The sequence below is a fragment of the Mixophyes fleayi genome, chromosome 1 (assembly GCF_038048845.1).
Source record: "Mixophyes fleayi isolate aMixFle1 chromosome 1, aMixFle1.hap1, whole genome shotgun sequence".
NCBI lineage: Eukaryota > Metazoa > Chordata > Amphibia > Anura > Limnodynastidae > Mixophyes > Mixophyes fleayi.
Window position 1 is genome coordinate 103,531,633 of NC_134402.1, and position 24,451 is coordinate 103,556,083.

General features: G+C 39.1%; 1 protein-coding gene across 1 annotated transcript in view; it reads left to right on the forward strand.

The window, feature by feature from the left end:
* LRBA (LPS responsive beige-like anchor protein) overlaps positions 1-24,451 on the forward strand; it is a 478,343-nt gene that overhangs the window by 63,664 nt on the left and 390,228 nt on the right. The window contains exons 22-31 of the mRNA XM_075198883.1: positions 252-1,226; positions 1,832-2,007; positions 3,181-3,334; positions 3,864-4,044; positions 4,895-5,010; positions 6,265-6,372; positions 7,656-7,836; positions 8,619-9,018; positions 15,668-15,798; positions 21,003-21,081. Of these exons, the coding sequence (XP_075054984.1) occupies positions 252-1,226; positions 1,832-2,007; positions 3,181-3,334; positions 3,864-4,044; positions 4,895-5,010; positions 6,265-6,372; positions 7,656-7,836; positions 8,619-9,018; positions 15,668-15,798; positions 21,003-21,081 (2,501 nt within the window). The remainder of the gene's footprint in view (positions 1-251; positions 1,227-1,831; positions 2,008-3,180; positions 3,335-3,863; positions 4,045-4,894; positions 5,011-6,264; positions 6,373-7,655; positions 7,837-8,618; positions 9,019-15,667; positions 15,799-21,002; positions 21,082-24,451) is intronic.

Below are 24,451 nucleotides of genomic sequence, written 5' to 3' on the forward strand. Positions count from 1 at the left end.
TTTATAATCTTTTCATTACGGTTTTTTATTTTTTATGATAAATGTTATCTAGTTTGAGCATTTTTGTTTTCCTGTTTAGTGAAAAATATTTTTGGGCAACTCATTTTGCAACATCATTTTTTTTTAAAGACATTATTTACTTTAGTAGTTTTTGTGTTGGATCATAAGATGCAGAACTATAGGACACTTATTTGAACAAAAATGTAACTGAAAAATAACATATATTCATTATAGCTTCTATCCATTTTCAGGTCACTTTTGAAATGCACAAAGAAAGCTTGGCTCAGGTCTTCAGGGAATATGAAGATCGCGTGGATGGAGAAATAGGCCCTGGACCCTCAAGTCCCATACGCACAGTCTCTGGGTGCAATGGACAGTTTCAAACACCACCTCTGGAAGTGCCGGAAGCCCCATCAGATACCGAGACTCCAGACCGTGCTATAACTACAGAAATGGAACAGAGGCACATGGGCGAGGAGAGCCATTCTCTCACCTTAGAAAACCTGCATAGCAATACAGAATCTGAAGTAGATATTGGCAATGATGCAGTATCACATAATAAAAATGAAATTAATGCAGAGGTCCCAGGAAGTGAGTCAAAGGGTTCCCCAGAGACTATAAACACAGCCTCCATTGAAAGTCAGACTGTAGAAGCTACCTCTACACTAGGTGCTAAATATAATGTGCTTGAATGTGTTGACTCTTCAAGTAGAGTCGCAGAGAACCAGGATGTGGTGGAAGGCCAAGCAAATGGGGACTTTACTGCGGTAGACAGTCAAGACTTGGCAACGGAGACTGAGCTTTCAAAAGACAGTGAGAATTTGGAATTACAGAAGAAGGAAAGCCCCACAGAAAGTAACAATGAGGCAGTGAGCACACAATTGTGGTGTACAGAAGCTGTTGATACCTCAGATGTACATCCTAACAGTCTATCAACAGAGACAACTCCTAAAGATGAGACTGTCACTCAAGTCACAGAGACGACACCTGTCTCCCAGGAAAATGTGGACGCTTGTGCAGTAACTGTAGACAAGGGCATGGCTTCTACTGTTATACCTAATTCAGTTGACACAGGAGATCTAAACACCAGCACCTCAGATGTTCAGAACTCTGATAAGAAAATTGCTAAACTTGATGTGTCAAGCATTGCTTCTGATACTGAGAACTTAGAACTAAAAGCCAGTGCCAGCAGTGAGCAGGACCCATCTCCAAGAACTGTACCTGAGGTATTTAGACATGTATTTTTATTTACTGCAGTCATCATTTTTAGGCAAGTTTCAAGAGAGTGCTAGTGCCTATTACAGTCCTTTTTTAGGTCAGTGTTGTCCATTTGAACTGGACGTTTGCAAGGACATGTGGTCTTCGTGCATTGCGCAGGACTTTACTTCGTTTGATAAGAGTCCAGCTCAGTGCACATGAATTTATTTTCAATTGAATGAAGTCCTGCTTAATGCATGAATGCAACACAGATGAACATAAAACTGCATTAGAAAAAGTAGATACTTTTGACTTTTAGTTTTATACTGTCTGAATGCACTGAGAAAAACCATTGATTTGAATTAAATGGAAACTTCTAATTGCGTATGTAATGCTTCTCTAAATAGATTAGATGGCGCACGTAAATATTTTTACTGTAAAAATGATTGGAAAATAAGCTGGATTTAAGTAATATATTTTTTTGCTTAAAAATCTGAGTTCTAAAAACTGAGAAACAAACTTGTAGCAGCTTTTTCTTTCCATGGATGCCGTTATAGATGTGGGATTGGCCTTCTCTTTAATCCATTGCATGTAGCATTATGTTTACTTTATTCCTATGTTTGCTTGTGAATAGCCTGTAAAGCAGCCGGCTGCACATGAAGGAGAACGAGTGACTCCATCCGATGGACAGAGAAGAGATTCACGCTCTACAATGTTTCGTATCCCTGAGTTTAAATGGTCAATGATGCACCAGCGGCTGCTCACAGACCTTTTATTTTCCATTGAAACAGATATCCAAATGTGGCGAAGGTTAGTTTTCTACCATCAGTTTAAAACGACAAATAATTTCTCTGTCAGTGTGTTGCTGAGACCTGAAATAATATGAAACCTTGTACATCTTATGTGAAGCCTTACCTTTGGGGAAATATAAAATGATTAAATGATCTGAAGCTTGAACAGTTCAGTTTTATATAAAGCAACTATTAATGTTCTGGTTGAGGAGGGGTGACAGGATCCACAAGCCCCTCTCAGCAGGTAGCTTATAGTAGCATCTTTATTTAAGCTGAATGTATACATATTGTACCATAGTACTTGCTCACAGAAGCTGAGGACTTATACATTGCTTTAGATTGTGGGAGGTGACATGCAAACTGTTCCCTTCCGCTAGATATACGTCCACTTGTTTAATTGCATAGATCCTGCCATACATACAGTGCTTTTAAAAACAAATAATAAAAGTAATGACCTTAATGTGCATATATGTCCTCTTTGTACGTTTTGTTGGAAGTTGTTCAAATAAACATATGAGACCTTCTCTAGGAGTATGACAAAGATAGGTGTTTTTTTTTTGTTTTTTTTAATAAAAAATCTTTTATTCAAAAGAAAAAGATCATAAAAATGACGTGCAATAGGGTCTTTGAGAATGGTGATCCCTGTCAATGTCAGAAAGTGACTGCTGACTGAGTAAATGTCTCTAGACAGTAGTATAAACCATTCTTATTGGTTACATGTAAAATCCCAACACGTCTTCATCTTTTATTCATCCCACCTTGTGAGACGTCTTGTAACCTTTTGGATGGAACCTGTGTTTAGGTAAATTCTTAATGTCTACACATTTCTCTTTATCATCCTTTTTCTTCCTGAGAATTATAATGCAAAGTTTTAAATATGGCATAGTTCTCTAGTTATTAGAAAACCAACAAGCAAACATAGCTTCTGGTATCCACATACCCTAATCTCTGTTCCCTCTAAAAGCTATGGTAAAACAAATGCCTAACACTGCTATACAATATACTGTATATATAGTTTAATGTGATATAACCGTGTCTCTCTACCTTATGCCCATGGCTCACTTCACTAGTGTACTGTTAGGATGTTTGTCACTAGCCGTTTTTAATGTCCTCTCCAGATTAGGTAATTCTTATGAAGCATAACTTTACTATGCATATTTAATTGTCTTTCTTGTATTTCTTTCTGTTGTAGCCACTCTACAAAGACTATAATGGACTTTGTGAACAGCAGTGATAATGTAATTTTTGTGCACAATACAATCCACCTCATCTCTCAAATTACTGACAACATGATAATGGCTTGTGGTGGTATACTACCACTACTTTCTGCAGCGACGTCAGCTACGGTGAGGATGGCAGCTTATTAAGCACATGAATATGAATACCTTCATACTGTACAAACTAATATTTACTTATTAGTGTGTGTGAGATGATTTTGAAATATTAAGTAGTGATTATCATTCACCTTGCCTTCTAAAGGCATGGCTGCACCCAAACCATGCTGGCAAAATGTGATGTAGATGGTGACTTGTAAAACATTAGCAGGTTGAGCTGTCTTGGTCACTGAAGCTTTGTGAAATGAGCTCCAACAATCACCTCTATTTCAAGGACTCTTCTTGCAGTCTTGCTAGCCATAATCGCATGCAGCCACATCAGTCCAGCATATTAGTACATGCTGGCGTGTTTTGCTTCGTTAATGCCTGAGATTCATAAATATATATAGACTGTTTTTTGCATTATACTTTTGCAATGCCCACAGCTCTTTTGTCTGTTACTTCTACCATAAAACGTTTCTGTTCTGAAGTACACTATGGCCTCTGGTCCAAATAAACATCTTAACCTGCATAAACCATTTGGAATCTGTTCTTCTTTCAGCATGAATTGGAGAATATTGAACCAACCCAAGGCTTATCTATAGAGGCATCTATTACATTCCTGCAAAGAGCAATTGGCCTGGTGGATGTCCTCATTTTTGCGAGTTCCTTGGGCTTTGCAGACATAGAGGCTGAAAAGAACATGTCATCTGGGGGAGTTTTGCGGCAGTGTCTTCGATTAGGTGAGCTGGCCTTGAATCTACCAGATTAATTTTGTGCTACCTTATTCCTCTGATTTTGTTATATTTCCATTTTTACATCAATGTGGTTATTGCAAAACTACCATTCTTCTCAATCAGCTAAGGTAATATGAGATCTCTACAGACAGTGTTCCTAGTGGTAAAATGTCCATAAAAGTGTTTTGCTTTTTGTTGGTACTATGATTTGATATTAAGCATTTCAGACCTGTTTTATTTAGTAAGGGATCTTTGAGACAACATTACTATAGAATTAATAATACAGTGTACTGGCTTTTATCATTTATTGGCCTCCAATGATCGCCAGTATATACCTTTTCAGTGAACTCTCCCTAGAAATACAAGATGCATCCTGTACAGCGTGCAAACACAAACACACATACAAGTGGCAGTAGTGTTAAGAATATATGGATTCAGCATAAAAACAGATAGGAGCTGCTACATTTCCTTACATCCTCATTTGCTTGTGATTTAGCTTCCTTGCAAAGTTTTTGATACATAATTGCTCGTTATGTTTAGATTTTGTCATTTTATTATTTTTCTGCATAATGCTTTTGTGCAGTCTGCTCTGTATACAGCATGCTCTCTGGGTCAGCTTCCTCCAAAGCTGGCCAGAGAGCTTGGATGTATATGGGTTCTAGATTTTCTGGAAGCAGTATCTGCCAATTTATCTGTAAGGTAAGAGATTAGATGTTATGTCGGAAAGTGAACACTCCAGTAACTTGATTCTGAGTTGGGTGTTGTCTTGATTTTATTGAATGTTGTTTGTAATTGGTAAAATGACTATAATTGCCTGTTTGTTTCCCCCCCCCCCCCCCCCCCCCTTTCCTTTCAGTCTGTGCGGTTGCTGTTAGGAATTGTCTAGAGTGTCAGCAGCACTTGCAATTAAAATCCACAGGAGAAAATATGAAAAACCAGAAGGCAATTCATGGCCTGGTGAGCACAGCAAAGGTAATATGTGTGTGTAGAGCTCGCTGTAAAACTGTGTTTCTCATTAAGCTTCTAACAAAAAGGACTGTGTACTCTGAGCTTTCATTGATCACAGAACCTTGCATGGCTGTATAGCAAACCTGTTCTGTGTGTACTGCTCCACAACACTGGATCATTGTAGACTAATGATTATATAAAATCGGCAGGTTTTGCAGTGTAAATCTGTTTGTGTTTTCTCATTTTTATTAATTTTACCTATTACCTGCAAGTATCATGAAATAAAACTGTCCTCTGTTGCCGCTAAATGATCACGGTGAGTATGGGAGTGTGAGAGAATGGTATTCACACTTCACTGATGGTGTTTTTGGATGAGGATTATGTAGAAATGTTCTCCAGTTGGATTACGTCATTGTGAAATCTGTGCCAATCTTAGAGTGGTTTATTTGTTTAATAAATAAAATATATTTTACTGTATGAATTGCCATTGTTTACTGCTCTACCTCAATTTATAATATACATGAACATGCAAATTCTTAAAAGTCGTGTTGGCACTTCCGTGACATCCAATTCCGTTATATTTTGATTCTGAAAAGTCTTTGTAAGTGAATAAAGCAATAATGGGAAAACAGAAGTGGCTTACAAAAAGGTCACAACAAGCTCTGCAGGTGGAGTCAGTTACATTTTTAATTTACAGTGGTCTTTAACTTTTCCATCAGACCAATACAAAGGCGAGAAAATGTAATATGTACCACATCACTGCTGCTTAAAAAATAGTGCTGGAGTTTGTTGCTAGACTAATACCAATTTAGATCAATTATAGACAGGTAGGCCACATCAGGTCCATTTCCTCCTCCTATTAAAATTGGAAAGCAGTTTTATATTGTATTTATAACAGTGGTTACCAAATGCACTGCAATCAGTTTGCATTTGCCAGTTTGTCCTTCCTACTTGTGATGTAACCTGTATAAATTGGACCTATCCTCTCACATGACCTCACTGGAATGGCAGCGATTTTGTTAGTCCTTTCAAAAGGGGCAAATGGAGTAGTCTAATCCATATCTAACAATTTTAGATCTGAATAAATACTAGTTTATAAATAAAATACATTAATATTACTTGTGTGGACAGGTACCAAATAGACTGCGCTAATCAGCACTATGCTTAGGGATAGATGTTGTTCATTTAAACTTCAGGTGACTAATGGTATTCTAGTAAAAAAAACAAACAAAAAAAACTCACTTGTGTAATTTTTCTTTCTTTCTGGTATTTATTCAGAACCCAATTGACATTGCGACAGCAGGAATTTTTCCTATCAGAGACCTTGATAGGCTTCTGCAAGACATGGATATAAACCGCTTACGAGCTGTAGTCTTCAGAGATGTGGTGAGCGGCAGATCAATACCTTATTGCAGCATTAAATGTGAATTTGTTTCTCAGAGTATAATGTTGTGCTTATTTTACTGATTAGCTCAGGAAGTATTAGTCCCTATATCAACTGGTGTTTGACTTGTGTGTTTTTAGATGTATTTTTAATATGTAACACTAAAACTCATCGATCCTAGTTTTACCAAACCCATTGGCTTTTGTTACTTGCATTCCATTTATCGGAACACCTTTATCAGAATGCTACTCGTTCCCTTTCCGTGCACTGGAGACTATGCAATAATATCGATCTCAAATGTCAGTAGTTATGTAGCCTTAATACGTGTTGTTTTGTTTTATTTTCCCCTTGCATCAATAGGCACTTCAAATGTGCAACTGTTCACGTGGTTGAATTTGTTCTTCCCTTGCCAGCAGAAGACACTTGCATGTGTGGATGGGATATGCTAATGTTTTTCTGCTTCCTCTTCCCATTTACATGAATGTGCCCATTCCCTTTGAACATGCTGACTTTGTCGCTAATATATAGCCCATTCTGACATAGCTGACTTGAGGATGTTAGAAGTTGTAATCCTCACACTCTTATTAATGCCATCATCCTGAGCCGCCAATAGCTGACATGGCTTCTCAGATGAGCTGCTGTCTGACAACCTGGTAGAGCTTCTGAGAGCTTTCATGTCTGCAGAAGCGGCTTTGCAGGTGCTGGCATGGGTGACTATCTCCCAAATCACACAGGTTTCAGGGATGGCACTGGTGCAGTTATACTAGTTGGTGGAAGGGGCTTCACCTACTTTTTAAGTAGGCATGGCCTTATTAGCTGACCAGGGTTTAAGCTTTTATTCTGGATCCCTGTGGCAGTGCCACTTTATGGCCAAATTATTATGGAAATGTAGTAGACTGTGTTTTTAACCGCAAGAGAGTGCTATTTTTCACTTGGCAGGAAAAGTGTTTTTTTTCATTAACTGTAATGTCTGCCTATTGTCCTTAATATGTCAGTTTAGAGCAGTAAATTGCAATGTTTTCTGTTTCTTTAATAGACCTAGTATGGAGTCATGTCTCTCTCAGTTTAACACCTTGTTTTGTTTATTGCTATTTTTAAATCGCTTGTATATGCAAACTGCAATTCTGTTGTGGATAAATAAATGTTAACATATGCAGTACATGATAAGTTCACAATATATCTGAATTCAAATTTTTGTAAACTTGGCATAAATGTTTTTGTAAACTTCTACATTTGAAAGGCAGTCTGTGCGTTTATTACATTGCTTCCTATTTTCATTATGTAGGATGATAGCAAACAAGCTCAGTTTCTAGCACTGGCTGTTGTTTACTTCATCTCGGTGCTCATGGTATCTAAATATCGAGACATCTTGGAGCCTCAGAATGAGCGGAAGCAGCCTCAAGCTAGCAGCGCTTCCAGCGATGTGGAAAATGGTAGTGGCGATGCTGGAACGTTAAGATTACAAGGTAATTTATGTATGTAATCTAAAGAAATACAAACTTTCTTCACAAACTGCAATATGGCTTGATTGTTTACTACAATACAGAAGTGCTTTTTATATGCATAGATAATGTCCTTCAGATTCTAAATTTTCGATTATTGATGTCACTTATGTCTTATTTAAGGGGTTTTCCACTGAAATAAAAATAAAACATAAAAATTTCTCCATGTTATGACTTAGTTCATGGTGTACATAGCTTATATATCCTTGTCCCATCTCTCCAGCTTGTATGCTGCCCTCCAGCTTCTAGTACACTGCAGTGTACAAGTTATACTGCTATATGTCATTGTAAGGTAGTACACAGCATAGCACTTGGGTCTGCAGGCCCATTTGGTACCAGGCAGGTCGCAGAGAGACGAGCTCTGGTCAGCGCTGGAACACCAGTAAGTATATATAAAAATTAAAGGACCATTATTCAGTGGCATTCAAGGGTCAGTATAAGATATCTTTTATTGTAGTTTGACAACCCCTTTAAGATGTATGAATTGTAAGGAAAAATAGAACTTGATTGCCGTAATGCTCTCGCTTTTTTAATTGAACTCTGCTTGCGGTCTTGTAGATTTTTTTATGGTCCAAAAACTCCTTTGTAGTTAGTAATATAAAGTACACAAGGGCTAAATTGACCAATTTTAAATAGAACAGTGCGCCAGAATATTCACTGAGACTTTGCTTGTTTACTTTAAAAAACATTGAATGTTTTATATAAATTTACTTGTTTACTTTGCCTTTTTTACACGTAATCTGTAGATGGCGCACAAAGTGTAGCACCAGCCGCTGGAGAAGATTCGGAGAGTACCATGTCTGTAAAAAGAAGAGACTCTGGTATTGGGGAGGAACCAGTTATAGGTCCTAGCAGTAATTTGGATACTGAAGCCGGGACGGATCATGTTAGTTCAGGTCCTGATGCCATTAGTGAAGTGTTGCACACGCTGTCTTCAGAAGTCAGGAAACCTCAGGAGAGTGGAAGTGATGGTGGAAGTGAGCAGCCATCCACCAAAAATGTAAATGTAAAAGACATTCTCCGTAGCCTGGTCAGCGCTCCAGCTGAAGAATCCCCTATAGATCCTGCTTTGTTACCGCCTACGTTTCTTGGACAACTTGGTGATCCTGCAGTCGAGCACCCTGTGCAGTTCCGATCATTTGACAGGTAATTTATTGGGATGCATTAATTTGTAATAGGAGTAATAGTTTATTTAGGATACATACACTCAGAAAAGTCCTCATTCATTACACATCTTTCTATACAAAAAGTGAAGTGTAAAACTGGCCCACTAATGTCAGTGGAACAGTCCGCTATAAATATTATTAAACGCATAAACACAGTCAACTGGCTATTAGACATTTGGTGTGTAAGACCTATCACACAGCACCCGAACTTCTTTTTCTTCTGCTACATGTATGACTCTGTCCTTGATAAATACAATTCTAGTTATCGTGTATACATGATGCACTATTCTGTATTGCATAGTATATTGCATTGCACCATATTAAGTAAGTTCTCAAACTTGGATGTGATTTCCACTATGCAGTGATTATGTAATTTGCTGAAGAGCGTAAAACGTTTGTTTTGTGGTTGTTGGTTGCTATTGATGCTCATCAATATTCCTGTGCCTTAAAGCCCCAATCCTGGAGTATGACATATCATACATAGATAATAGAATGTGACCGGCATATAATCAGAAGTAACTTGTGTGTGTTTAAAGACCTTTCTGCTACTTAGACAAAGATTTGATTTATCGACTGACTGTGCTTTAATAACTGCCTTGATAGAGGAGTGTTCTCTCACTATAGGGTCCGCCTTTCAATAAAATTAACTTTTAATTGCCCCAAGACCAGGATTTCCTAGTTTGCTTTTGCCTCATTTTCATGGATATTGTTGGCCTCATTTTCATGGATATTGTTGGCGTTACCAGTCCCCTGTAAATAAAAAGGTTTATTTCTGGTTAAATCCTTATTAAGTGTTTTAGGAATAATCCTCCTTTTGTGTTGTTCTATTGTATGTAAACAGAAGAAAACTTTCAGTCTCGATTCCAGTCTGTATAGCAGATACAGCTGCATACCTAGCTTGCAGTGGTAGTTAGATACTGTTTTTAGTAGCATTTATCTAACGGGGAAACGGATAAAAAAGAGCCTTATCTGTTCACTGTGTCTGTGCATACCTGCTGCCCTCAGTGCTGCGTCATTGGAGTGATGTCAGTTGGTTTAAATGCTTCTACTGCACGATTAGCTGCTCTGCCAGAATGTGTAATAAACGTAAGTTTGATGGATTAGATCGTATGGTTCAGTTGCATTTAACTATTATGAAGAATTAAATGTCCACAAAAGCGGACTATGCCTTTTAGGGGATGCTTTTTAAAATAATGCAAAATGTTGGTCCTAAGGGTCCATTGTTTCGTATTGCTTTGGTTGCAGTGCAGAATTTATACTATGGGAGGATATCACACTACTGAGCGTATGTTTTGAAGAATGTGCTCTGTTTCATATTTGATGTTTTGGTACAGTGGAAGCACAGGCCTTAGCCACTCTAAATGTAAAGACACCTTGTCTGCAAGGTCTTCTCATGTATCCTTTTACCATGGGGTGTCCTTGGGAATTTCAAAGCATCCCTCTGATCCTGCATTTATCTCTGGAATGCTTTGTCAGAAATCAAACCTCTCCTCATATCTTAAGGATTATCGTCTAGCCAGTCATAGCTGGAAAGTATACAGTAACAGCTAGAGGAGTGCAGTCCACTGTAATACTGTATGCAAGGTGTACATATTCCTTCCCATGCTAGTCATGCCCCCGGTATCCTTCTTCACATCCATCCTGGCAATTAGTGGATGCCACAAATATATACTGATAAAGTTCAAGGTCTGGTCTGGTTTCTTGTCTTTTACTCTCTGCGGAGAATGGGAATTGCTAAAATGCCAAAATGTCTATTATTTACTTATTTCTAATGCTTTGAATGGTCAATCTTTTAGATAAGCCTTTCAAACGACTCCAGATGAAGAGGCATCCTCCATTATGTGTACGTTTTCTTCCATAGGATTTACGTGTGGCTTAAAACTCATAAGGAAACAATTGAAAGACATTGCTGTATAAAATATAGGAAGATCGATAGGGAGTAGGCAAGGCGGCACTATACTTAAAAATAAAATATGTGAACTTGAGTTAGTGCAACAAGCTATAATATGTAAATAGAAAGCTAGTGAAGTGATTTAGCTTAACTTAAAAAAGGGGGAAAATTTATAGGATAACTAATAAACTTACTAAGCTTCAAATCTTGATCTGAATTAAGCTTTTAATACCTTATGACAGTGGATGAGGTGTGAATTGCTGAAATACTAATGAAATGGTAGTATTTTATTCCTAAAAGTGCTGCTGTTGCATATATTGTAGTATAATTCTGTTTATAAAAATATATTGCTGTTAGAATTAGTTTTATTGTTTCTAATTCATATGTTATTTTGAACAATATGATACATCCTCATATATAGGCTTCTTATGGCTTTAAGGACCATTGAACCCAATTTCTTTTACATCTGAGAGCTCTTTTTAATGTTCCTAAGTTATATGCAGTATGTCAAGGTGTAAGAGGGCTTATAATGACAGAGGTGTGTTTTTATCACCATGTTTACTGACAGTAATACTGTCTCTATTCTCTTATGGTGAGATATGTAAAATAATTAAATAATTACATTCAAAGACCAGACGTGAAATATACATGGGGAGGGGGGGGGGGAATGTATACATGCAGAATATCAGGCAGACCGTATGGGTGAAACTCATTTTATAGGTTTCCCTTTTTTTCCTTCTCTATATGAAATGGTCACAATCCTAATGTTACACACATCTTATTGAGGATTTGTGAACTATGATAATTCCACAATGTAATATACAGTGAAAGGAACACTATCATCGTCATCATTTATTTATATAGCGCCAACATATTCCGTAGCGCTTTACAATTGGGGACAAACATAATAAACTAATAAACTGGGTAAAACAGACAAAGAGGTGAGAAGGCCCTGCTCACAAGCTTAAAATCTATGGGACAATGGGAGATTGACACATGAGGTTAAGTCTACAATTTGCATTTTGGCCCAGCCAGACTGCAAAGGTAAAAGTGACTCATAAGCTAAATGATCCCGTCATACAACAATGTTGGCGAGGTGGTAGTTGTCTTGTGTGAAATTGTGTAACAGGCTAAAGGTAGCGAGGTTAAGAGGGTGGCTGAGGAATATTATAAGCTTGTCTGAAGGGGTAGGTTTTCAGAGAATGCTTGTTGACCAGAGGAGAGTCTTACTGTGCGAGGGAGAGAATTCCATAGATTTGGATGCAGCCCGAAAAAAGTCCTGTAACCGGGAATGGGAGGATGTAATGAGGGTGGATGAGAGACGCAGATCTTGTGTAGAACGGAGTTGCCGAGTTGGGAGATATTTTGAGACGAGAGAAGGTGTATGTTGGTGCAGCTTTGTTGATGGCCTTGTAGGTTAGTAAGAGTATTTTATATTGGATTCGGTACAAAACAGGCAGCCAGTGTAGAGAATTACAGAGTGATTCAACAGAGGAATAACGATTTGCAAGGAAAATCAGCCTTGCCGCAGAGTGCAAAATAGATTGCAAGGGTTTGAGTCTGTTTTTGGGAAGACCAGTAAGGAGGGAATTACAATAGTCAATGCGGGAGATGATGAGTGCATGAATTAAGGTTTTTGCAGTGTCTTGCGTGAGATATGTGCGAATTCTGGAAATGTTCTTTAGATGTATGTAGCAGGATTTAGATATAGAGTCAATGTGGGGAACAAAGGATAGGTGTGAGTCAAGGACTACACCTAGGCAGCGAGCTTGTGGGGTTGGATTTATGGTCATGTTATCAACAGAGATAGAAATGTCAGGTATGCTCTTGTTGGTGGGTGGGAATATTATTAACTCTGTTTTAGAAAGATTAAGTTTGAGTTGGCGAGAGGACATCCAAGATGAAATGGCAGAAAGACAGTCAGTTACACGGGACAACACAGATGTCGAGAGATCAGGAGAGGATAGATAGATTTGGGTATCATCCGCATAGAGATGATACTGAAAGCCAAAGGAACTTATTCGATTTCCAAGAGAAGCGGTATAGATAGAGAACAGCAAAGGACCTAGCACTGAGCCTTGTGGTACTCCAACTGATAGAGGAAGCAGAGCAGAGGTGGCTCCAGAGAAATTAACAGTGAAAGAGCGATTAGAAAGGTAGGATGAGAACCAGGATAGAACAGTGTCTTGAAGACCTAGCGATTGCAACGTTTGTATGAGAAGAGAGTGGTCAATGGTGTCAAATGCAGCCGAGAGATCCAGGAGAATTAGGAGAGAGTAATGGCGTTCAGTTTTAGCAGTGATCAGATCATTGACAACCTTGGTCAACGCAGTCTCTGTGGAGTGTTGAGAACGAAAGCCAGACTGAAGAGGATCCAACAGGTTGTTAGCGGAAAGAAAGCGTGTGAGGCGAGTGTAGGCAAGTCTCTCTAGAAGCCTGGAGGGCCAAGGGAGCTGAGAGATGGGACGGTAATTTGAGAGAGAGTTTGGGGCAGAGTTTCGTTGTTTTTTTTAGAATAGGAGTAATCACTGCGTGCTTGTATAGTGATGGAAAGACAGGAAGTAGAGTTGGAAGATAAGAAGAGCATAGAAATTTCCTCTTCATTTGTGCGGTCAAATGAAGAGAGGGTGTCAGAGGGTAGTGGGAAGGAATTGAGCTGATTGCTTGTCAAGGAAGAGGATACCATTTCTAGTCTGATCTTGTCAATCTTGTCCTTCGAAGTAGGAAGCAAGATTCTGAGCACTGATAGTAGATGGAGGGTTCGGGGTGGGAGGATTGAGAAGATATTTAAATGTATTGAAAAGGCATTTGGGGTTCTAAGCCTGATCATAGATAAGAGATTGGAAGTATGTTTCTTTTGCAGTGTCCGGAGCATTTCGATAGGAGTGGTAGACAGAAATATATGTGAAAAAGTCATTAGGTGTGCGAGATTTACGCCAGTGACGTTCTGCGTTACGGGACAGTTTTATCCCTTAACAAAGAAGCCCTATATGGCGCACCATTGGTACATGAAGATGTACATGATGTTTGAAATTGCATAAAAAGTCTAGAAGAAAGAATATAAAGGCCAGTTAAACAATGTTAGAGATTTATCTGCCCTCAACTAATGAAGAAGGGAGAGATAATTCTGCCAACAAGAGAAATTGAGTGCACATATAGGACTATGTTTGTTACCTATAGTGGCCTGCGGAAGGGTTTAGTTATACTTGCTCCTGCATTGAGCCAGGCCCTGATTTAAGTTCCACTTGTGCATATATTCCATAACCTTCAGACAAGAGTTGCTAATAGTGTTTCCCTTAGCGACATCATGTGCAGTTTCCTTTAAAGATGGGAAGCAAGTGTGGATAAGGTCTATTTTGGGGGTCCTCCATGGAGCCTTTAGTACCCCCTGGGCATGCACTTTGGTTTGGAAGAGTTGGAGAGCCTTATGGGAACTTTTGCCCTGCTGTAGATAGATGACGTGCGTATTTAGGCGATCCTTCAGCGGCATTTGTTTATCTTTGATGTGGACTTTTAAACGTTATTACAGTCAAACACTGGATTCAGAGTAACCAGTTTCTAATATCTGTGAAAAGGCTAACTTAAAAAATAAAACAGAAAGTCTATCTGCTGTAAAGGTTTATGTGTTTTAAGCACATGTTCTTGTGCCAAGATGTAGTCTAGCTAGGTCTGGTGATCTGTGCTCATTCAACAGGCAATAATTATCTGCACTCAAAGCCTTCTTACAGTTCAGCATAATTGGGACTAATAACACACTGACCTTATGCCTGAGAATATTTATGGTCGCTGGTCTTTTCACCCTTGTCCTGTCAGAAGTGATGTAAGCCTCTCTTTGAAATCACTGCTGTTCTCACATTGGGAACTTAAGAGATACATTGCTTTTAAATATGACAGTGAACTGTTAAATTGTAGCTTAATTTTGAATTTTGCAGCATGGTGGAGCTTGAATTTGACATTGTATAGAAAGAGCGATCTGATTTATGGGATTAAGTTTCTAATGGCCGAGAAGGCTTCCACTGAATAATTGGCTATCGCTTTATTCACTTGTCATGGTACAATGACTTGTGTATTAAGGAAATGGAGTTTGTTAGAGGGAAGGAAGCCTTGCATGTCATCAAGAATCAAGGTGTCTCAGAGGACAACGTGATAATCAGCTTTGCTGGCCTTGAGAACAGATTTGATTTGTGATGCCTACTGATAAAATCTAGTTTACTTTTAAGCAAAAAATAATGAAAAATGTGTTTATGGAAAGAAGCGGATGTCAGATTTGCTTCTTTGTATTAATCTGTATAAGTCTTTATCTATGTGAGCAATTGTATTCAACGTGTGTACACAAATTGTAATGTGTGTGTGTGTGTGTGTGTGTGTGTGTGTGTACACTTTTTATTGCTGTTTTTATGTATATAATACTGTCTTGTAATCATAGTAAATAAGCATACATATATCTAAATGCCAGTAGATTTACTTCCCCTCTTATCTGTGTGTTTTGTTTTATTTTTTTGTTTTTTGCTTTTATGTTTCATAGTTTGGACCTTTTTAGAATGTATAATATTGTCTATTCTTCCATTAAAATAACTCAAGTACCCATTGGGTGCAATGTAGTCAATCACTGATTTTCATGTCCTCCATTGTGCAAGGGATGGGATTGTAAATCTGCAATCCCATCACTGCACTGTTCTACTAAAGCCTTATAATGAGTAATTAATAACCATGTGCCTCTGTTGATTCTTTTCCTCAGGAGCGTTGTCATAGCGCAGAAGAAATCTGCTGCCCCCATGCCATCCACGGTCAGTGCTGTCCCGCATGCAGTCAGTGTGGTGTCCTCAGTGGAAGCCGTCCAGAGTACAGAGGCAGACAGAGACTCCTCAGGTGAGTCACAGCCTGGCCTGCCATGCAGATACTGATCAACACTCCTCATTCAGACAAGACACTTGTATTTGTATTTACATTGCGTTTAATGAGAAGAATCCTTTGTTTAATACAAATGATTATAAGGTTTGAAGGAGTAAGTGGATTTAAAGTAATCCCCTTTGTTGGATAAATAGATTTTATAGTAGTCTATTCTATTAATCTTTGAAGCTTTCAGCTAAATTCTGTAGTAAAGGGAATCACTTTTAACTTGATATATTTCATGTTCATTGTTTAGCAATAATGCTTAATTTGTGCAAAACTTTAAATTAAAAGGAAGTGTTATTAATGAAGAGCTAAACCAAGCTGATTAACAGACTTGTGTAAAGCGGTTAGGAGTATTACCACCCACAAAGTCAAACCAAATTTGAAGTCCCCGGCCTCATATCCCCAACTAGCAGAACAAAGGGGGTCCCAAGTAGGGGAACCTTGAAGTTTGTCAGTTTTCATTCTGCATGAGTTACATTGGGTCAAAGCCTCACCAGGTAAGCAAGTAGCCCACATTCCCAGACCTATGCCCTGCTCTTCATATGACGTGTTGTTATGATTGAGGAACTTGTGTGTGCTACTGAGTACTCTGCTTTTGTGTACTTGTAAGATTTATTTTCTTCACTGTGCAGTGATCTGGCCCACCCTCATAAGTACCTGGCTGTAAATGGATTGTTGTAGACTACTCTATTCTTCCTGCGTGTGAGGCCAGAGAATCTCCTTAGTCAGTTCATAAAGCTAGTGGCCAATTTGGGTTTAATGTGTGTCCAAACCAGACTGATCCCAGTAAGTATCTGAATGGGATCCACTGGGACTGGTGACAATGTGGATGGATGATAATTGTGTCTAACAGTGTGACACTGCAGCAACTGGGCATCAAAGGATCCGTCCAGTCGGTGTTTGCTGGTTCACATGATTACCTTTTGGCATTTCTACTTTATTCCAAGTTCTAGGATATATGCTATTTACTTGTTTGAAATGCACTTAAGTGAGATGGGGTTGCTGCTTTCAGGTGTTGTGTATATATTTCTTTTGCTTTCTACTTTAATTGTCAGACAATATTTTTTGCATGATATTCATATATTAAGGTATGTACACGAACCGAACATGCTTCTTAACCATTGCTTTTACAGTGCTCCCACATGTAGAGGAATGTAAGTATTCATCGGACATGCATTGACCAAAGCCATATTAAAATAAAACACGCTTCAGTGGGATACAAGTTGAACGCATATGAAAGCAAAAATATAGTCTCATGTTTTATTTTCTCATCAGCTTACATGTGTTTAAATTGCTGTACACTGCTTACACTGGCTGATATAACATTTATGTATATACTCCAGTGTGTATTCACTTGCACATTTTTTGACAGTGTTTTGATTGGTTTATCAGAATCTGTATATAGCATTATGTTAGACTGTGAACTTGCGCTAGCCCAGATACACAGGTATGTTGCGCTGTGAATATTACTTTTAAAGCAGACTTTTCCAAGTTGAAACCTTTACACAAACTCACAAAAAAGGATTGAAAGCGCTCTTGAACCCTTGTAAAAAAAAAAAAATGTGAATCATATACACAAATGGCAGAGTAAGTCTTTGGATACAAGCTGTAGTGTAAATAACAATATAAATTTTAATGAGATAAATTAGAATAAATTGGATTCCAGAATATAGCATTGATAATATCTATCGGATTGTGCAAAAAGCTACTAAATACAATAAAACCCCCCAAAAAGCAAAAAAAACCTAATAAACCTATATAAAGTACACAAGTATAAATATGAAAAATAAAAGGATATCTTTCTCTCCACTACAACTAGAGTGAAGTTAAAACAACCTGCTTGAATAAGAATGAACCATAATAATATAATGAGAAGCAATCCATTCTTTTAAAAGTTCCCAATAATATGGATCCAGACCTTTAGCAAGGAAAAAACACTGTCTTTCAATTAGGAAAATAGCATCCCAGCATTTGCATGTTTCCGAGAGTCAATAATAAGAGAAAGGTGTCTGCCAGTAAATCGTCTGAATACAGTCTCCGGATACTGAGCCCAATATAAGCAATATAATAGATCCGAACAGAGGTAGGCAAATATTAAATCGCTTACAGCCTCCACCTCTTCATCTGTCCAGCGACTCGCCAACACTGGTAAATCCTAATCGAAGTGGTGCACACCACAAAAGCGGTCCCGATCAAACGGGCAGTTGAACAAAGAGTTCCTACGCAGTAAGTTTCTTCCTACTTGTCTCCTGGTATAACAAAACGTTTTTTTGGATCCAATTGAAACCTTCAGTACCTCCTAACTGAAGCGTTTTGTTCTTAAGAACTTTTTCAAAGGAAATGTGCATATGCTGGGATGCTATTTCCCTAATTGAGAGATAGTGTTTTTTCCTTGCTAAAGGTCTGGATCTGTATTATTGGGAACTTTTAAATTAATGGATTAGTTGAATGGATGTTAGTTTTTTGTGGGGCCTGTATTGTATTTAGTAGCTTTTTGCGAAATTAGATAAATATTATCAACTCTATATTCTGGAATCCAATTTATCTAATTAAATTTTATATTGTTATTTACACTACAGCTTGTGTCCAAAGACTTACTCTGCCATTTGTGTATATGATTCACATATTTTTTTTACAAGGGTTCAAGAGCGCTTTCAATCCTTTTTTATGAGTTTGTGTTTTGGTTTGTTTAGGGGTGGGCGTCCCCTGTTTTGTGTGTTAGCAGCCTTAACCTGTTTTATATATTTTTGTTGGATATAATTTTTTACTTTAAAGATATTTTGATTATTTGAGGCTAATAAAGATATCATCTTGTTATACATTTTTGTATTCTCTGATCCTCTGTGCCTGATTTAGTAGTGTTTTTTGTCAAATTGAAACCTTTGGCAAATTGTTAGTGCTGCCCAGTACATAGCAAGCACTTGTCATTTTTCTATTGCAGTTTTGATAAAAAGAATAAACATCTAGGTGCTCCAGAAAGCACTACCTTTTTCACAGTACACCAGTTTACTTATATGAATGTTCCCCTGTCTGTTGTAATTCTAGTTTTGCTTTATATGTACTTAAGTTCAAGAGATTTTGCAATCCAGATCTCCAGGAACTCCTTGCTCAATATGTTGCCCTACATTTCAGGGTGATCCTAAACCTATACAACTTCCAGCAGTGTTTTGTAATACATACCATGAAGCAGGTCAGACTAGAACCTCCAGACAACTTGAGACAAATAATTAATATAATTGTAGCATAAATATAACCCACTGGTGAGATCACTGCACAATGATGAGAGAGAATGTTGTGCAAGAATCCAAAAGAGGCCTTTAAGAAAATAAAGTATTTAATATGCCCATTTCGACATTAAACAGTTTGATTTCTTTATCCACCAGAAATAACACAATTATGGGACATGGTAACAATAATAATCATATCTTTGAGAAAAATGCAAGCTCATATTTTGATGTTGAGATAGTCCAAACAAAAGCATTCCTGTCCTATATACAGAAAAGCAGTGGTTTAAAAACATGTGCATTCCTCCTGTAGTGCTGTGGCTCACACAGAGCAGTGGTACGTGCTTTATGTGGTAGAACAGGTAAGTGGTAATTCTGTTTCATGCTGACTGGTTTCCTGGCCAAGCGCGCTGACCATCTCATGAATTGTGGCGCAATTGTTGAGCATCCAGAGATCCTGTCAAATGTGTCAATCTGGCTCTTACTAGGGTTTACATGCATAGTATTTGCAATTGAAGAAACTATTGTGTTAAGATGAACCTGTTATTTCAACATTAAAATGTCCTTGATATTTTTAACATCTGTAATAAAATCTATCAAGAGGAGTGTTAGAAACGGAACCTTTATTGATATTTTTCGTCCCCATGAAACATTCGCAGTGTCATTCTTTCTTTTTACACTATCAGAATGCTGGTGAATCTATTTCCTCATTTACACATAGCCATGGATTTTGGGCAGGAGAGTCAACAGAGAAATCACTTTTAACAAAGATTAAAACAACAATGGCATAGAATTGCTTTTTTTCTCCTCAAAACTATTTTAAAAAAACATTTTAGTGAAAGGTGCATTTTAATCCTTGTTCCCTATTCATAAACATATATTTGTAGCAAGACCTGTGTGGAAGTAAAGTTGTTTTATTGTTTGTACTACAGCTTGTATAAATATTTATATACTGTGGATGTATAGCTTTATTTGTTTGCATAATACCTAAGCTGGTAGGACTAGCATATATTTTACAAAACTTTTGATTATATCCATAATAATGTAGTTGTAAGGCCCAATTGTCTGAGAGTTGTAGACTATAGCAATTTTTAGACAAGAGGTTTTCAAATAGTTTCTTTCTCATAGACCATCATTAATAACGTGAATGTAAAAGTAACTTGTTTTCGGAACTTACGGTTTATAATCATATGGTCCAGGTAGGAATTTAGTAGATGGCTACTTTTTCAAGGCATGCATGCATAAATTCAATATTCCCCAATATCTCCTCTATATGTGTTTAAATAAAATCCCCAAAATGTTGTAATGTTATTTTAATGGGTAAAATGAACAGATTTAGAGTAAATACATAAACTCTTTTTATGAGGCAGCAGGAAAGAGAAAAGGTCTTAAAAGATACTTTAATGCAAGAGACATTATTTGTCTAGAGCCTTGGGGACTGAATGTTCAATAAGCTGGTAGAGAAGGGTGCTAGACAGATGATCTATTTGCATTTTCTTTTATGTTCTTGTGAGTGTCTGTAAAACTGTCAGTTTGAAGGAGCCAGTTTATCAGTGAAAGGATAAGAGCTGGATAAGTCGGTTTGCTTCCACATGTTTGGAGTGGCTACTGTACTTATTACCCACATGTGGATTTCTAGATATAATCAGTCTTTGTAGCAATGCAAATCTGATTTTATACTTTGGCACGCATTTTCTTCTAAAGTATGTTTGCTCTATTATTTTATTGTTTTTAAAGTAATTAAAATTGTTAATGCTCATGCACAGGCAGTACATAAAAACCATATAGACATAACCAGCCACATAAAGCACAAATTAGTAGTACCCATATCTATAACTATACGCTTGTTATGCATTCTATTTAATGCAGTGTGTTTGTTCACCTATATTAAAGTGCTACTTATAGAACAGCATGTATAACTTGTGTTTTTGTGTGTTATCTCCTTTTACATAGGCAGTGGATCATCTAATGCAAAGCTGCCATCTGTCCAGGCTGTCAACCCTGTGTTAGAGGACTCTGCTTCTCATATGAGGTTAGCCTTTCAGTTTTTCCACCAACACATCTGAAGTTAAAGGCACTCTAACCATACTTCTTGTCATTTCCTTTTGTATTGTTCTACTGGAGATATTTAGCGATGACAGTTATACTGTATAATGCACAAGTTATGCTCATATATTTATACACTAATGTATATCTTTATAAATGTGAATTTTGATGTCATCACTTCAGTGTTCATTAGAAAAACTTGCGCGTTCTTTGAAGTAAACCATTACTGATATTAGAAATGATCTCTTTGGTACGTTAAAATTTTAGGACACAAGGCTGTAAGTGATGTATAATATTTGTATTTTCTCTTACATCCATCTGGGGGACACTCCTTAACCATGGGGTTGAGTCGGGGGGAGGAGTCTGGCACCCAAAGAGTTAACTTTTTTCAGCTGACAGCATATCACCCCCGCCAATTCCCCACATACCTCAGTTTGAATTGGGTGCCCTTGGAAGAAGGTCGCACCTGAAGAGCTCCCAAAAGAGACAGTGAACAGGGTTCACTGGTAGTAGGTTTTATCCTTTTTCTTTTGCAGTTTTTTTCTTTTGATAGCAGTGAGAGGTTCCGTGCACAACGGAGCTGACTCGTGGGAGAAGCGCCTGTCGGGGGGGGCGGGCGGCCCCGCTGACAGAGAGGGTGAAGCGCTTCTCACAGTGGGAAGCAGTCGGCAAGAGACTCTCCCCGCTGATGCAGGACAGGCGCTGCCATTAGGCAGGAAGCACCTCTACTGCTGAGGTTCCCTGGAAGGCAGCTGGAGTATACCAAGTTCCTCCTCCCATGGGATGGCAGTGAATTCTTGAGGATGGCGCGCTATTGATAGCGCTAGCTGGGAACACATTCTAACAGGTTTTCCCCTAATATAACAGAAAGGGCAAAACGCTGTTAAAGTAAATAACACCGAAGAAGAGCCAGTGGAAGGGAAATGTGTCTGAGGAACACCGCTCCCCCCCTCCCCCCCCTGCTGAGTGAGCGCGTGGAAGATCCCTTTTTTGGCGCCAAGCTTCAAAAGGAGGACAGTTGCAGCAGTCATTTGAAGAGAAGTGCACTGTTGACACATATCTTCCCCGCTGAGTATCACTTTTATTTTTCTTCTGTGTATGTGTGTGTGTATGTGTGTGCATGTGTAGACATGTATATTATAAGACAATGATGTGTTGAGAGAACTGTTTATGAGAAAACTATAAAGTTCTCCAAGCCTGTCTTATTTAAATCAGAAATACTATGATATGTTAAATAACCTAATCTGTATTTTCTGATAATTTGGAGAAGTGTTTGTGCATTAAAACGTGATTAAGTTTTTCTTATCTTGTGATGGCAGATAAAAGCAAAACAACACGTACCAAACATAATGTCTGTTTAAAATGTAATGTTAAATTAACAAATGAACGGCTGGATCAGGGGGGGCTCTGTGCGGCCTGCACTGTGGCTCCTGTGAAACAGCCTATAGTCACCTCCACCATAACGATAGATCCTCCTGAGTGGGCGGCTGCCTTAACACAGGGAGTTAATACCCTTGTAGGTCTGTTATCTAAACCAGTTGAGATCCCATCTACATCTGTGGCTTCTCAGGGTATAACAGTAGGAATGACAGATGAGTCTTTTTCCCCAGGGGTCGGTTTATTTCCCTCCCCAACCCTCCCGGGGGTTTCCCAGATAGGAGAGGTGGGTTGGTCAGCGGTGGCTAAAAGCCTGGACCGGCTTACCCATCTACTGGAGAACCCCATACACAAGCGTAGTGTTAAGAGACGTAGACAAACAGCTAAAGCGCTGTGGTCAGTGTCAGACTCTGAGAGTTCCTCAGAGGAGGAGGGGGAATTGTTGGACGATTCAGATGTGTCCATTATAGAGTCAGAAGGAAACTAGGCACCAGGGTATGGACGATCTGGTAAGAGCAGTTCGTCAGACCCTGGGGTTTGCTGAAGTAGAGGAGACGAAGTCCTTGGACCGTTCCCTCTTTAAGAAGGCTTCTAAGCAGGTGGTCAGGTTCCCTCCCTCAGTTGAGTTGAGGGATATTGTAGAGGCCTCTTGGAAGTATCCAGATAAAAAGTTCTCTATGCCAAGGAAGTTTGGTGTATTGTATCCCCTTCAGAAGGAGGATATGACCCCCTGGGAACAGGTGGCAAAGGTGGATGCACCTGTGGCGAGATTGGTTCGTCAGACTACACTACCTGTACCTGGGTCAGCGACCTTACAGGACGCGACTGACAAAAAATTTGAATCCCTGCTGAAGTCGATCTTCTCGGCCGCCGGTACTAGCCTCAGGCCAGCATTGTCCTCTACCTGGGTAGCTAGGGCCATGGAAGTCTGGGCAGGGCAGTTGGAGTCTGCCTTGCAGGATTCAGATTTACTGCCTCTGGCCATGCAGCTAAGGGAGGCAGCAGGCTATGTATATGAAGCGGCCCATAATTCGGCCTCCATTGCTTTGTCTATTTCAGCTACAGCTGTAGTAGCTAGAAGGGCGTTATGGTTAAGGGCTTGGAATGCGGATTCAGAGTCTTACAATCCATCCCGTATACGGGTGGGATGCTATTTGGTCCAGAATTAGACTCTTGGATTTTACAGGCTTCAGGGGGCAAGAAGACGTCCTTGCCTGTAAATACTCCAAGACCTAGGGCTAGGCCTAGGTTTAGTTCTTTCAGACAGCCTCCTTACGGGGGCGGGTCTGGCAGAGGCCAGACTACCAATCCAGGGGCCGTGGAATCCAGGAGACAGTCCCGTAGGGGAAGGTCATCCTTTGCCCCTGCGGCACGGAGAGCTTCTTTTGCCAAGCTGCCGGATAGACCAGAAGCATGACTACCACCCACCTCTGGTTACAGAGGGTGGGGTGGGAGGACGGCTGCTTGGGTTTGCCCAGCAGCAGACAGAGTCCTCGGTAGACGAGTAGGTCCTGAATATCGTGATAGAATTCACGGGACCAGCTCACCTCAGGTTTTGGAAAAAATTACCTCACTGGCTTCTGTCAAATCAGACAGAGCTCAGGGCTGTCGATTTGCTTCGTTTAAACGAAGCTATACAGGCTTAGAATTTCCAGTGAGGGAAAAGGTTTTAGTCACACCCATTCGGGGTGCTAAGGCCAGACGGGTTGTTCAGTCTATGACCGAACTTCTTGAGTCTGAATGGGTCACAGAGAATCCCTTGTCTAAGAATGACTTTCTTGAGGCTAGTGAGGGACTTGGTACGCAGCAGAATGTTGTCTCCACAGGACAAGTTGTGGTCCTAGATGGAGTGGACAGGCAGGATCCTGTCAGACAAGAGGCTGTCCGTAGCCAGGTCTTTGAAACTGCTGGGAAAGATGGTGACATCTTTCGCGACCTTAACCTGTGCAAGGTTCCACCCCATAAGAGCATTCCCGTGT